Source organism: Electrona antarctica, assembly GCF_951216825.1.
Source record: "Electrona antarctica genome assembly, chromosome: 23".
NCBI classification, from domain to species: Eukaryota; Metazoa; Chordata; class Actinopteri; order Myctophiformes; family Myctophidae; genus Electrona; species Electrona antarctica.
The window spans coordinates 11,287,419-11,302,614 of record NC_136804.1 but is presented as its reverse complement, the minus strand read 5'-3'; the positions used below and the strand labels follow the sequence as shown (position 1 = coordinate 11,302,614).

At 41.1% G+C, this 15,196-nt stretch overlaps 1 protein-coding gene across 5 annotated transcripts in view; it reads right to left on the bottom strand.

The window, feature by feature from the left end:
- The window catches only part of tspan11 (tetraspanin 11), a 109,683-nt gene that overhangs the window by 73,684 nt on the left and 20,803 nt on the right, over positions 1 to 15,196 (bottom strand). For 2 of the 5 annotated variants that reach the window (XM_079494537.1, XM_079494538.1), the window contains exons 7-9: positions 13,726 to 13,812; positions 11,647 to 11,772; positions 5,202 to 8,504 (exon numbers count right to left, since the gene is read on the bottom strand). In XM_079494537.1, coding sequence (XP_079350663.1) covers positions 11,695 to 11,772; positions 13,726 to 13,812 — 165 coding nt within the window. In that variant the 3' untranslated portion in view covers positions 5,202 to 8,504; positions 11,647 to 11,694. Of the gene's footprint in view, positions 1 to 5,201; positions 8,505 to 11,646; positions 11,773 to 13,725; positions 13,813 to 15,196 lie in introns of those variants that run through there. The other 3 variants (XR_013789002.1, XM_079494540.1, XM_079494539.1) reach the window with 3 other exon arrangements.

Sequence of the window (15,196 nt, the reverse complement as noted above, 5' to 3'; positions counted from 1 at the left end):
TTTTAACACGTGGTGCCAAAGTTTGTTTTTTTTGCCATTGAGAATGCATTTGGCGTTTAAATTAAATAACTCAGAAACTATAAAACATTTCAAAGTAAAAAGTTCCAGCATGTGTCTCCACAGTCAGCTGAATTATAAAAAATGTGAATGGATTTTCTAGGTGAAAGTGATTTTGGGCAGTTAAGCGTGGGCTCTCAATGTGTTAAATGTCACAATGGTATCGGATCGGTACTCGGTATCAACTGAAACCCAAGTCATGGCCATCAGAATCTGTATCGGGATGGATTTTATTTATTTATATCTCTAATCACAAAACCCTATTGCTATGCAGGCTCTGTTCTATACACTCACTAACAGCTTTTCTAATGTCTATCAATGCCAGCAACTCTACATCTGACCTCAACTGTAACCAAAGTTTGAAAAATGTAGGAATACATAACAAAATCCATGAATAGTTGTTAAAATGCAGCTACAAGTCAGTAAAATAATAATGTAAATAGTACAGTACAAAGTAAAAAACATCAACTGAAGCATTCAAAGTACAAAATAATTGCCGATTGTTAATTACATATCATGTGATCGGAATGGCATACTCACGACACCAGCATTTTAGGCAGTATCGGCGGCTTTTCCGATATTGGTATCGGAACAACTATATTTATGATGTACATTATGTGTATTGACTGCGTCGAAGGACCTAGAGGTGAAGTTGACATTGAAAAGAGGCACAGCTCCACATCGCCTTGTAGAAATCATCTTCAATTTACGAATCTGTTGCGTCAGCTTTTTGCTCAGTCCTCCTGAGACTGTTTTACTGTGTGTGTGTGTGTGTGTGTGTGTGTGTGTGTGTGTGTGTGTGTGTGTGTGTGTGTGTGTGTGTGTGTGTGTGTGAGAGAGAGAGAATGGGATGGGGGTGGGTGGGGACTTTACTTGGTAGCAATCCAGATGGTGTTTAAAATACCGGAGTACACCTGAGCACAGACTGAGAAACGAGCTATGCATTTCCGCCTTCCCGGAGGATCTCCTGCTGCTCCCATCAGTGTTAATTTTGACTGCCACTGTTGTCATAGCCTTTTGAATAAAATTTTATTTAGTTTGTCATATTTGTAGTCATCTGAAATGTGTTAGTTTTATCTAATTTTACGATTTCAGTCGTCTAAATCTACAGTACCCCTGGTTGCATGCTGAAAATAGCCGATCTACAAGCTCACAACGAGCTTGTAGGCTCAGCAATTTTCAGAGAGCAACACCCGAGCGCAACCAAGCATAAAAATACTTGCCTTTAAGTTCTACAGGATCTCTTCTCCACTAGTCCCTTCCTGACATAAATCTAGACTAAAAGCTAGTTTTAATTTGTTGACGAAATTGTGAGTCTATTTAGTCATACCGTTTAAGTCTTCATAGCTTAGTTTTTATTTAGTTATAGTTTAGTTTGCAGTGACAAAAGGTGCTCGACCAACAACATTTTTCCTCATAGTTTTACTCCACGAAACGAACACTGGTGCCCACATGCTCCACGAAACGAACACTGGTGCCCACATGCTCCACATCCATCTCTCCCTCGTTGCCCATGGCCTCTGAGATGTGAACTCTGTGGTTTCCTGGGTATGCGCGTGTGTTTGCACAGTGTGTGTGCGTGGGGCGGCTCTGACCATGGGAGACTGAGCCTCGGTGGAAACAAAACTGCAAGAAAGTGTTTCAAGACGGTGTTTCTTTTTTCTTTTTTCTTCCAAAATTAAACCCCCGCTGTCTGATGATGATGATGATGAGCGTGGTGTTGATGAGAGCGCTGATTGATGCCAAACAGACGAGATGGTCAAACACGGGGCTGGCTGCAGCCGCGTGGATGCCAAGGAGGTGATCGCCCACGATTTGGGGCCTTTAGAGAACTGGGGAAACGGGCTCGGACCAGATTTTAGTTTTAGTCATAGTCTATTGAATAGTTTTCATTTAGTTTTGGTCACATTTTGGTCACCTGGAATGTTTTAGTGTGATCTAGTTTTACTAAATCTACAGTTGATGCCGTATTAATGACTGATTTTACACTTGCTGGAAATTGCCGATCTACAAGCTCACAATGGTGAGCTTGTAGATCTGCTATTTTCAGCATGCAACCAATTGTGACCGTTTCTGACCGAGGCTAAGTCATTGAATTTTTCATGTCGCATGAAAGCAGGGAATCACAGCTTCAAATTTACATAATTGGTTGTTCAGTTTGACCCACCAGTTTTGGAGATATGGCTTATAGAGTAATGTCTTGCAGAAAACAGAGAGTTGAGAAAACAGGCTTGAAAGGTTCACTTCTGTGGACTAACATTACACCTACACTGTAGCTACATGTTTAATCATTTATTTCATATTTACATGTTGATTTCAGCTCTGACATTTATTTCAGACATGCTTTAGTATGTGAAGAGTCTGCCTGTGCTATTAACTCATTTTTGGACTTTTTTTAAAAACTGTTTTTCTCCTCTCCTCCTCGCCATGACTGTCTTTGTATCAAAAAGTTACAATTGTACAATTACTTATGATGGATCTCTTGTCCCTTCCTAACATTTTAGTCTAGTTTTTATTTGTTGACGAAATTGTCAATATATTTTGCCTTAGTAATCATAGATTAGATTTAATTTAGTTTCCAATTAGTTTTCGTCAGTGAAAAAAGGTAGTCGACAAACAGTTTTCGTCATGGTTTTAGCCGACAAAATCAACACTGGCTCGGACGCGAGGAAAAGATCGGAGTCCTCTGGCAAGGAGTGTTTAAAAATGGACTTTTGCAGATATAGGTGCCAGTGTGTGTCCATTAGGCAGCGAGGCAAGCTTTTTTATTGGCTTTTTCCATCATGTAACCATGGTTTCAATACGTTGTTTGGTCGTATTGCAGTTGTTCGTGTCGCAAAAACGAGGCTTGATTTCATAGGGCGTGCCAGATTGATTTCAGCCATTACATTTATCACTGCTAGGAATAAAATTAAGGTAGGTTTGCGATCACTTTATAAATGCCGTTGCGACGTGAGTGTACTACAAAACCGACGCTCGAATTTGGGGCAGATTTTCATTGATAAATGAGGGCCTTAGAGCTTTGAGAACCACTGAATCTAGAGAACAGTAGGTATACCGGACAGATGGCTGAGAGTGCTTTGTGGCACTGGATATATTTTGATGTACGATTTGTTTACGCTGCAGCCCCACCTCACGGCCGGCCGCTGATTTGTTCCAGCATCCGTCAAAGAGACGTGTTTGTTGAGTCAACGGTCTTTGTCTCAACACACGGGGGTGGGGGTTGTCTTCCTCATATGTGGCCAAACACTGCTTCAAGCACAGAGACTTGAACATGGACTCGGGAGGCAGTTACACTGTAATTTATATGGGCTGAGTGGTGTTTCTGTATAAAGAAAAGGGTTTGGTTTAGTAAACTTGGCCTGTGTTTGCCCGGTCTAGTGCCTGTGCATTGCATGTACTGTGTGCGTGAGCATGTGTGCGTGTGTGTGTTGCACTCAGGCTTCTAGACTTAAGACAAATACATTTATTTATTACCCACAGGACTAAATAAACCATTGTTTTTTTTTATGACCGTCTCAAACAGCCACCTAGGAATGCTTTGATATTTTTTGGTAAAGGTCTTTTTGCACACGCATTGATTCCACTTTTGTGTATGTTGGTGTGTGATGGACTGCACCTCTATCCAGTTTGTGTTTGGCTTTTGAAGTTATTTCCACATAGATTGGGTGTGCATGTGTGAACGTGAACAGATGTGTGCGTCACGTAAACATGTTCAGATACATGCGTGTGTGTGGTTGTGTGTGTGTATACTGCCTCCCGTGGCATGAGGCCTCCGCACAAAAATGGTCTTCTACTCGATGGAGACAAAGACACTTACAGACCCCCCCCCCCCCCCCCCCCCCCCGAAACTCGACTACCCTAAACCTTTTGGAAAACATAGGATGACCATGGACGGTTCTGATCCATGACGTATCGTGTTTCATCAGCCAGGTGGTGGTGATTGGAAGCGGAGGAAGTCATGTAGCGTCAAAGGACAACATTTCAGTCATGTGGAGATGACATTAACATGAAATGATGCAGCTCTGGTGAGTTGTTATGGCAGACATTCTGTGTCGAGTTCATATTGTCAAATGAATGAGTTCATATTAGATCATGCATGGGCAACTGGCGGCCCAGGGGCCACATGCGTCCCCCACCTTCACTTAAGGCAGCCCGCAGGGTAATAACAGAATATTGATATATTATTGATTTCAGCAGTTCCAATTTTAAACATGACCCGCTTAAATTACTTCAGTCTAGTAGCTTAATCATATAGTTAAACTAAATGCATTTGAAATTAAATAAAAATGTTAGTTTTCAGGATTCCAATTCAAAAAGTGCAAAAAATAATTCAGGATTCCAATTCAAATATAGCAAAAAAGATGTGTCGCACTGCGACGCGGTTTGAGCTTCAAGATTGGCTATTTTTTGCAACTTACGTACTGTATGATGAAGAATGACTAATTAGGCCAAAGTATTAGATCAATTCTGCTGTTTCTGGATTGTCCTGAAAGGGGAGCTTCAAGACATGGAATCATACTGGTCATCATTGTCAAATTAAGGCTTTGTCTCCCTCTAGTGGCTGCATAGACTTGGTGCCACATCCATGAGCTTTAACCACTTAAACCCTCTATAAGTGGGTCTTCAACAGGGGGGCCTGGGACCCCTATCACAGGGGGGCCTGGGACCCCCATCACAGGGGGGCCTGGGACCCCTATCACAGGGGGGCCGCCAAATATTTGTGATAGGAAGTTTATTTATGTATTTACATCAACCACTTGAACCCTTGCCTCACCTGTAATTATGAGGTTCCACATAGCATATATTCCATCCACAAATCAGGCTGTTTAAGTATGCATGACAATATACTGTAACTAGGGGATTGGTAAGACTTTGCTCACACTGTACATGTTAATGTTCAGACAAAACTCCACCATAGTCTATCTCACAACAAATGTGTGAAGTGGCACCTTGTTGACATCGACTGTGAACTGAAGCCATTATGTGTACGGCAGGGGTGTGTTGTACCGTGTTACGCTATAAGACCTATGTAGTATACCATACAAGACCTATATAAAAAAATAAACGACACAAGGAAGCCTATATCATATGCAGGAGGGGCAAGCACGCAAGCACGCATGCGCACACACACACAGTAACAGCACATGCCATTTTTATTTTCCATTACAATGTGGTTTTAAATCCACTTAAGCCGTTATCTTCATAACTATTAAGGCATTAACACTAACTCCATTACACACTTTCTACCTGGAGTCAGTATTTTAGGCATGTAGGTTAAAAGAAAAAGGCTAAAAAAAATCAAAAGATAAAGAAAATAGCTTATCTACAAGCTCTACAAACGTGTTGTGTTGCTGTAGATCTGCCATTTTCACTATTTTTGAAAATAGGGCATAAGGGGGTTAATATACTGTATCACATTTCCTGAGAAATAATTACATCAGGGATTACAGGCACAATATGCTTTCATCCAGTTCACCCCACTGCCACAACAGTGCAACACGCAAAATAACAATGCACATGTTTATTTAGAAACGTGAACATGTGTGATTTGATCCGGATCTCAGCTAAGGAGATCACTGGATCTGTGACGGGTAAATAATCAACTGATTATCCTATAGTATGCTAAGTATTTAGGAAAACATCATTAACTCCATCCTCTCTCTCGCTCTCCCAATCTATCTTTTGGTCTTTGGCTTTCAGACAAGTCCATTTCTATAATGTGAGAATGAAACATGTAAATTATATCAGAAACGTGCATGGAATTACATTCTATAACATACAGTATGGTGTAAAAAAAAATATATATACTGTCAATAAGTAGTGTTACACAATAACCTTCGTGACTGCCCATTTTAAGATACCCATTGCATCGGTAATTCATAATTATAACGCTATCAGGTTCAAACTTCATCAGAATACAATATAGGCAAGAGTGGAGCAGTGACTTCTTCTAACCACTAGGTGGAGTGCTACATCCAAAAAAAAGAAAAAACACATTTCTTTTTTACTTCTGGGACTGGATAAAAAAAACAATGGCAAATGCCTAAATGTGTACAAAAACTAAATTGATAAGTCATAATGATAATTGTTCTGTATTCAAATTTCAATGGTTGTTATAAGTGTACAGTTAGACTTATTATGATAAATAACGAGTTCTTACAAAAAAGATTGATTAACTTCCGGTGTTAATATTCGATATATAAGCGCTATCCCAATCATTACACATATCATAACTACAAATATAAAGATAGATAGGTTGCCGTTTTTAACATGTTTAGATTCTTCATATAAAAAAAAACGTATAATTACAGTGCAAGGTCAGCAGCACCTTTGTGGGATACCCATGCATTGCATCCAAGTTCTTTAGTAAAACATTATAAGCTTAACGGACGACTTTACCCACTTTTAACCTTATCGTCATATAATTGGTCATCACTAATCTCGCTAGCTCATTATAAGATACCATTTTTGTCTACTCACTCTGTATATGTACATATCATACATTTGATAAAAGCCGATCTACAAGCTCACAATGTGTCGCTTCGTGACGCATTGTGAACTTGTAGATCGGCTATTTTCAAGAGATGTTTATACATTCTGTGTCTCAGAGGAGGGCTGTGGACCCGACCGTCCATGAAACCTGCCTACCAGTGACATCATCGCTGGGGAAATCGAAGCGAATAGAAACTGCATGCCTTCTACTCCTGGAAAATGAGCATGCTATAATGGAAGCCATTGTTCTCGGGTTAATACAAATCTAACCTCATTCGAAATCCTGTTTTTTTGTTGTTTTGTTAAGCCCAACGATATGTCCACTGGTTTTTGAAGTGTCCACATTGCTCCTATATAAGACACAGATGTGTTTTTGTATTTTATTTACCATATTCTGTTGAGCATTAGTGAGGACCAATACACGAAGACAGGTTGAAAACTGGACAAGTGGTCCTTTAACTTTAATCAGAGGCACATCGTGGTCACGCTCGACGGAACCATAATGGTGGTGGCGCGCGACAAAAAAAAACAAGCCAGTGTCACGTCGTCATCATCATCATTATCATGTTCATCACAGGTGAGTGACAATAAACTATGTGATAAAAAATAAACTGCAGCAGCAGCAGCACTTTGACAAACCCTATACTTTGACCATACATGACTTTAGTAGTTGACCAGGGGTCCCCCAGGGCTCTATCCTTGGGGCTCCAATGCTTTTTTCCCCCAATACCCGGTCTACAAGCCCACAAACCGACGCGCTGTGAGCTTGTAGATCCAATATAGAGCATAGCAATGGATAGAAAGCCAATATTTATGTTAATTATTGTAATCCTGGAAAATAAGCCATCCAGGCTCCTGGTTAATCATGACCACAACACATTGCATTGTGTCAAAATAATAATATTTAATTATATTATGTACTAAATACATACCCTAATATTGTTTTGACATAGAAACACGTATTATGGTCATGATTCTCCAGGAGCCTGGATGGCTTGGTTTCAGGCTTAAAATAATTCATGTAAATATACTCGATGAGAAAAAACAAATGGGCTTTCCATTTGTGGAACTACAAAATGGCCACCACTGCCATGCTCAATTTCTGCAGAATGCCAGGGTGCATGCGAGTTAAGAGAATGGAATGCAATTAGGTTTCTCCCCCTTTGCGTGTTCTATACAAACAGAGTGCTACGCATGCATCCAAGCCAAACGGTAAAGGCTGATTTATGCTTCAGCAGTGACAGAAATAAACTTGAATCAGTCACGGTAACAGTGCAACAAGGCCGACCTTTCCGAGAGGCCTGGATCAGTCATTAACTTTTTAAACAGCCTTGCTTTGTTTTGTAGGCTGCTGTCGCTTCCATTCCAGTAATTCTTCAAGTCGGGTCCAGGTAGAAGACCCTCATCTTTGAATGATTCCAAATAGACCCTTATAAGTCTAACTCTTGAGAGTGTACACAACGCTCAAGATTTATGGGGCGAGGGCTTAGAGCGCAAAAGCCGTGAAGTGAAATTTTCCGAATTTTACATGACAACTTGCCACAAGTTATGCTTCAATTAATATATTTTTAAATATAGAATTTTTTTTAAATTATTACAATCAATGAAAAACTGTCCGGTCAAATTCCAAAAAAGACATTTACGCCCTGCCCTTCGCGCTCTTGCATTGAAAAAGTTTGAGAACCACCGTTCTTTTCTGACCTCGAAGAAGGCCGACCAAGGGAGGAAAGTCACACGTTAGTGGCGACTTGGCGAGTAGTTTTGTGTGTTTCGGTGGGTCAAAGAGTCCACCGCTCAAGCCAAGGGCTGCGTTAAGGCGGTCCGGTGGTGCCCCCCCCACCCCCGGCTGTTGGGCAGTGGCGGCGCGCGTTGGACGTCCCAGTCAGTTAAGTTCAGTAAGGTTCCATTTTGATCCTCCTGTACAGGCAGCAGGTAAACACCATCCCACAGATCTGAAAACAGGAAGCGTCAGGGTCATCGTGGGGGCGTGTGGGGTTCGGGGGATTGCTTTCGGCTGGAGGGAAGGTGGGGAGGCAGGGGGTTGCTGATGGGTGGGTTGGTTACTATGGCGATGTAAAGCATTGAGCAGCCATTACTGTCTTAAAGAGCATGCGTCATGTGTAGGCACAGTATAAAACTCAGCGGTAAACACAGTTACATGCACTGTATGTATGTATGTATGTACATATATAAATAAAAAAACATTTCCAATTATCAAACTGCATATTTGCCATCTCCAAGTAAGTCTAATCCAATTAAATAAATTGCATAAAAAAAAAAGACATGATCAATAAACATGACAAACAACAACAATCTAGGATTAGAAGGATGTCTAAATGAATGCACGTTAAAGCTGGATTGAAGATCTCACTGGTGTTTGCGCTCGTATGGAATCATTTGCCAAAATTAGAAATAAAAGATAATCCATCGTGTTAAAATGAGAGCACAAGCGGCAAACAGTCAAATGGGTCCAAATAGGATTATGTCGTTGTCAAAAGATTCCTTGCAATTGAAGACAGAAGCACTTAGCACAATGCAAAGTGCGAACCTATAGTATCAACTAACATTATTAAAAGGTAAACATCTTGGATGTATACATCTCTGCAGCTTCTGTCAAAGTCTAGGTGACATGGTGAGCCCCTCGTAGCGGCCCAAACCTCCAGTAAATTACATTTGCTTTAACCACATTTTTTTTCACTGCTCTACACAGGTCGTGTAGAGCAGTGGTTGCCAGAGTGGGGTCTGGGGACCCGCAGGGGTACTTGAGGAAGTTCCAGGGGGTCCCCAGCTAAATGATAGTTTAGGGATCCTTATGGGTCTGTAACTCTGAGACAATCTCAGAGTTAAATTAACATTGATTTTACAATATAAATTGGGGGTCCCCAGAGATAGAAATGCCATTAAATGGGGCGTCCGTAGACTAATGGATGTTAAACTGGGGGTCCTTGAAATTAAACGGGTTGAAAATCTCTGCTGGAGCCGTAAAAATCTTCTCTTATGGGGGTCCCTGGCATACGTTTTTAAAAGGGGGTCCGCAGGCTAATTAGTGTCAATTTGGGGGTCCTTGGCATGAAAAAGTTGGGGAACCACTGATATAGAGGGGGACTCCAGTCAACATACAGTTGGGTGCCACCGATATTATCCCTTATCATTTGACCCATTTAGGCTTGACCTCAACATTTTAAAAAATCCTTCTAAATCCTCCAGTTTTCTGAAATAAATATTTTCACGATTTTTCAAAAATAGCAGACCTACAAGCTCGTAGCGCGCCACTCGGTGGCGCGCTATGAGCTTGTAGATCTGCTATTTTTCAATAGCTAAATTATAACAATGTTTAAAACACCAAAAGGGGTTCCCGCCCAAAATGGGTTAACTGTCCTTTTGCGCAGATCACGCAAACCTCAGCAAAAAGAAAAGGACAATATCGATGGCCTCCAACTGTAAAGTTGTATGCCCATTGTCTAAAATAAAGACACAAGAGCAACGGCTTCTCCATTAGGACACTGTTGAATTGGAACATTCTCCATCGTTCAATCAAGATAACTATAACCGCAGGTCCGCAACACTATGGTTTTGGTTGGCGCGACACAATGTTTTTGGTTAAAATAGTGTGTGAATCATCACTGGTAACCGTATTACAAGAGCAATAGTACACAAACGGCTTTGTATTGTCGTGTGTGTGTGTGTGTGTGACTGTGTGACTGTGTGTGTGTGTGTGTGTGTGTGTGTGTGTGTGTGTGTCCGAGCGTGCGTACACACAGGCTTGTCAGGATTAAAGGAGGGCAAACAGGATTCAATCAACAGGTCTCGCTCTAAAACCGTGTGAGAATGCATTATGGAGTGGGTCAGCGCTGAATGGAGTCGTCACAGCTCTGCTTTGGGACAGTTCACTGTGGCTTCCACCTCTCTGCTGCCACCGGCAACAATCCATGTGACAGAAGAGAGGCAGGAGCGCGACAGTGGTGCCGATACCAGAGGGGAAGCGTGTCGGACTTTTGCCCTCTGCTGATCACAAAGAACACAGTTAAATCTGCTACAATAATGCCGCTGGATCAAGTCAAAATGAAGATAGTAAGAGTGCAAAGAAAATATGACAGTTCTCCATGAGAGCGACTCGAAAGCAAAGGATAACACGAGAGTTGGCTCTTTGGGCTTTGTACATGCAAGTATCGTTTACACCAAACTACAGAGCAGAGCATATACTTGAGACTTGTGTCAGACTCAAGTCACAGTAAAAGCATAATTTATGACGGTGTCGCACACCAACTAGCAGGGCTTGCAGGGCTCTACAAAAGACACATCTTCAGTGTCTTGAGACCTGAATTGGACTAACGCAGGAACACATGTCATCATTCTGTGCCCAACAGTATGAGGTACTGTGGAGTGTGGAGATAAAGAGTAACATACGTATGCAACCCGCTACTTCTTGAGCAATATACAGTTAATGACAGTTAATTTAGCGCCGTGCAGAAGCACTTGGATTGTGTGAGTAATGGGAGGCTCTTTAAAATCTTTGAACTGTGAATCACATTACACGCCCCCACAAGCCATGCAAAGGTAATCATCCACGTAGACTCCGGCAGCTTTCTGCAAATTATTCAGCCAAGCGTCACAAAGTGATAGAAGAGTGATGAAGTCTGCAGCTGCTGGAACTCACACAAAGAAGGTAAAATCACGCATTCCTAACAGCAGATCCCTAAAATAGCTAATAATTATAAGCTGACAACACGTCGCAGTGTAACACGTGAGTTTGTACTAGGTCTGCTAATTTCCCGCTATTTACCACATAATGGCTTAAGAGGTTAAAAGTATACAGTACACCAAACACAAACAACACAAAACACATAACTCTCAAAGGAGGAATTATTGATTCATTGAATAGAAAGGACCACAATGGAACCAAGCCCTGTCAAAAATGTACATCTGTACTTTTTGCAAACTGTTAAGTATTCAATTAATCAAAGACAGACATGCAGACACAAATGGACAAACGTGGACATGCAGGAACAAAAGGACAAACGTGCAGGCAGACAGACAGACAGACAGACAGACAGACAGACAGACATGAATCAAACACCCACAATGCCCTCCCACCTTGTCCTCTCCGTTTGATTACCACCACACAGAGGGCTCTAGAGCCAATCACATTGTGCGGAAGTCCTCTTCCTCTTCTTTATATAGTAGATAGATGAAGCCAGCGGTCAGAACTGCCCCGACCAGCTACAGTGACGGTCCCACACATAAGACAAAGACATCCAACGTACCTTAGACAAGTTAGTGGGGTACTCAAGACATTATAGAGCCGACCGATATCGGCCATTATTTCATTCATTGATGTTAGCACCACTTTCAACCTGCCGTCCTTATTTTTGGACAAAGTACGAAAAAATCTACAAGCGCACAACTATTTTTGATGTGGTTAGTAAAGTGAAATTAAGTTCAGTTTAATTGGATTGTTTTGTTTGTTTTTGTTTCACTTGTTTCCTTCCAAATGAAAAGCTCTTTTCAACTTTAATATATACTTATGTTTTAAGTATTTTAAGTCTCAAATGTCAAATAGAAATGTTATCAAATATACGTTTTTGAAATTGATTAGATAAAACTTTGGTAATCGGTGGTCTAGATAGAGGACTCTCCAAAATCGGCCAGGCTCTACAAGACAAAAGACACAAACACAAACTGCCAGCTGTGTAAACATTTATCGTAGACAATGGACATACAGTAGCCGTACAAAACATTTGAATTGTTCTAATAACTGCCATTCCCTGGACAGGCCACCGGTCTAATAAAGATGGATTAAAGACAAAGGCAAATTGCACTCACTATGGCCGGAGGTACTGTAGGCTACATGCCAAGAGATAAGTGGCCTAAATGACCCCATTATCAAGGCTTACAGTACGCAATATGGCACAATATCTGTGAAGCAACAAACCGAAACAAACCGAAATATATATATATATATAGATATATATATATATATATATCCATATCCTATTGGCTGCTATTAAATGTATACATTATAAATACATTACATTATACATTGTACTGTACATCCTGAACCCCTTCTCCCATCCCAGAATAATCAATGGAAGTCATTTAGGAATTAAAACTACATTTTTCACATTATGGATGGTCTCATCCAATTGCTTTCATGTTGCTAGCAGACAAGCCTACAGTATTTCAGTATACTTGTGTACATAATGGTCAGCTGTTTAATATTATCTTGTAGACTTGATACAGTAGCAAAGGTTAACCATGTTATTTAAGATACTAATAACTTGGCTAATCAACAATATATCTAGGTACAGGTAGCTAGCAAGCCAATCTCAAAGCTGAACAGAGAAGGCTTGTCTTTATTTCAAATCCTGGAACCTTACAGAGGTGGATTATTAATTCATTCCTAGCTTTTCAGTATTCCAGAAAGTTGATATGTGACAGGAAGGGTTTTTCTTTTGCCTGACGTTAGAACAACAGCCTTTCAGACAGAAGGAACAACAGGCCAAACAAAGAAGCCATTTAATGGTTAATGTGGTTAAACGCTAACGTGACATGGATGCGTTCCAGGTCTCAATGGGTTAAGAAATGCCGTGGTGTTAGGAGGATCGATACACGTTTGGGTGGTGTCCAGTTTCACTCCAATGTATTTACAGAAAAGCATCTCTGGATAGCAGCCGGACATCTCCTGAATTAATAAGATTTATTACCGAGAAACCCAACATCCACTTCCCCGGGCTCTGTGAGGTTTAAAAGCTCAGGAGCTTCTGAAACAGCGAGGGAAATGACCCCGAATGGAATAGGATAATGATCGCTGGGAGGCTATAGGGCGACATGACAAGATGAGTGCATTACAGTTGGACTTACCTGGAAAACGTATTATTTTCAGTAGCCTAAAATGTGTGCCTGGGTTTTGCATTCTTTTGAACAATGAGTGGCAATGTTTTGCAGAACTCCAAAAGTAAAGGCAAACACCCTGATCTCGTGGACGTGTGTGGGACCCGACAACCTCATTCACTTTGTATGAAAATATATCTTACTAAAAAAATAGGGTTGTAGAGAGACCGTTGGAGACCATTCTCAAGTCTGGTAAGGAGGAGGATACAACAGCGCCCTCCAGATGAACACAACATATATGTATAACGTCTTGAGGTTCCAGTGCTGTGAGGCTTCACTCACCTGCAGACACGCCACTCCGATGCCCACCGCACCGATCACCAACAGGTGGTCCGCAAGGAACTGTTCCAGCTTGGTGATGCAACCGCCCTGCCGGGTCAAAGGGAATAATTGTGTCAGATCAGCAGTTCTCAACCCGTGGGCCCACAGATGACAGTGAAGCCAGTGACCGTGGCTAACTGCGTTGACTTTGTTTTTTTATGGTGACATTGATGACTATGCTCATTTTACACAACGCTGTTCAAACTATTATGTTTCTATTGATGACATGTAGAACTTGAAACTGAGCACTTTATTATTCTGTATGCAGCATTTACAGTAAACATATATTTTTTTTGTATGGGATACTAGATTGGGAAGGTAGTCTTTTGAATTCTACCGGCTTATATCTGTCTTGCAGCAAAAAAACAACAGCCCTCTCTGGGGGCATATAAAGTTGAGGTTGAAGTTTTTCCTCTGCATCAGACACTGGCTTCCATCCAAGGAAGAACATCCACTGCGTGTGGCTTTCTGTTATGTACAGAGCAGCACTTTGTGGCACAACTTCACCTACTTCCAAGTCTAAAGAGGTCAGAACTCTCGACACCTGTAGTAGCCTACAGTATATAGCACAGATCTTCAAAGTCTGGGCTATAGAGATGGCTGCAAGGGGACCTGTAAGGGTCCATTTGGTTCCATTTGTACACTCTCAGAGTTACAGACCTGTAAGGGTCCATGTGGAACTCCCTCAAGGAACACAGATGGTCCCTGGACCTCACTTTGAGAAGCATTTTTAACCTGTTTAGGACTAAGGCCGATATGTTGCTATATACTGTACATAGCAATAAGTACCCCAAAAGGGGTTCCCGTCCTGAATGGGTCAAATTACACAATGGTATCGCATAGGTACTCAGTATCGACCGATACGCAAGTTCAGAATCGGTATCAAGAAGGAAAAGATTGTATCAGTACATCTCCAATTTAAATAAGGTATGTGTAACGGAACTAAATTCTAAAAGGTACACAATAATGTTTCATGATGAGTCTGTATTTCTGTATGTGACCAACAGTCCAACACTTCCATTGCAAGATTGTTTTCTTCTTCGATTGATTTCTTTTTCTGCCAGAACATCTCTTCAGTTGACATACTTTCACATACAACAATAACATGCAAGTATTTCATGAATCTCAAATCTCAGAAACAGTGTGTAAGTGTGAAGTGTGTCTGCTGCTTTCGCAGCAAAAGACAATCAAAAATGCTCTACGTCTACATGATCTTTTATTCGTTTCCAGACGTTCACGCTGTCAGGGAAAAGTGAAGTGTAGCCTTTTGACGTGTTTTCACACCAGAAAATTACCATTCAACTCTTCTCATTTCAGTTGCACAAATGGAATAGCATTACCGTCAGGCAGGTGTCTTGAATCTCCATATACAATGTTTGTTTTTTTTGTTTTTTTAATAAACTTTTATGTGACAATTTAATACGGCAAAGTA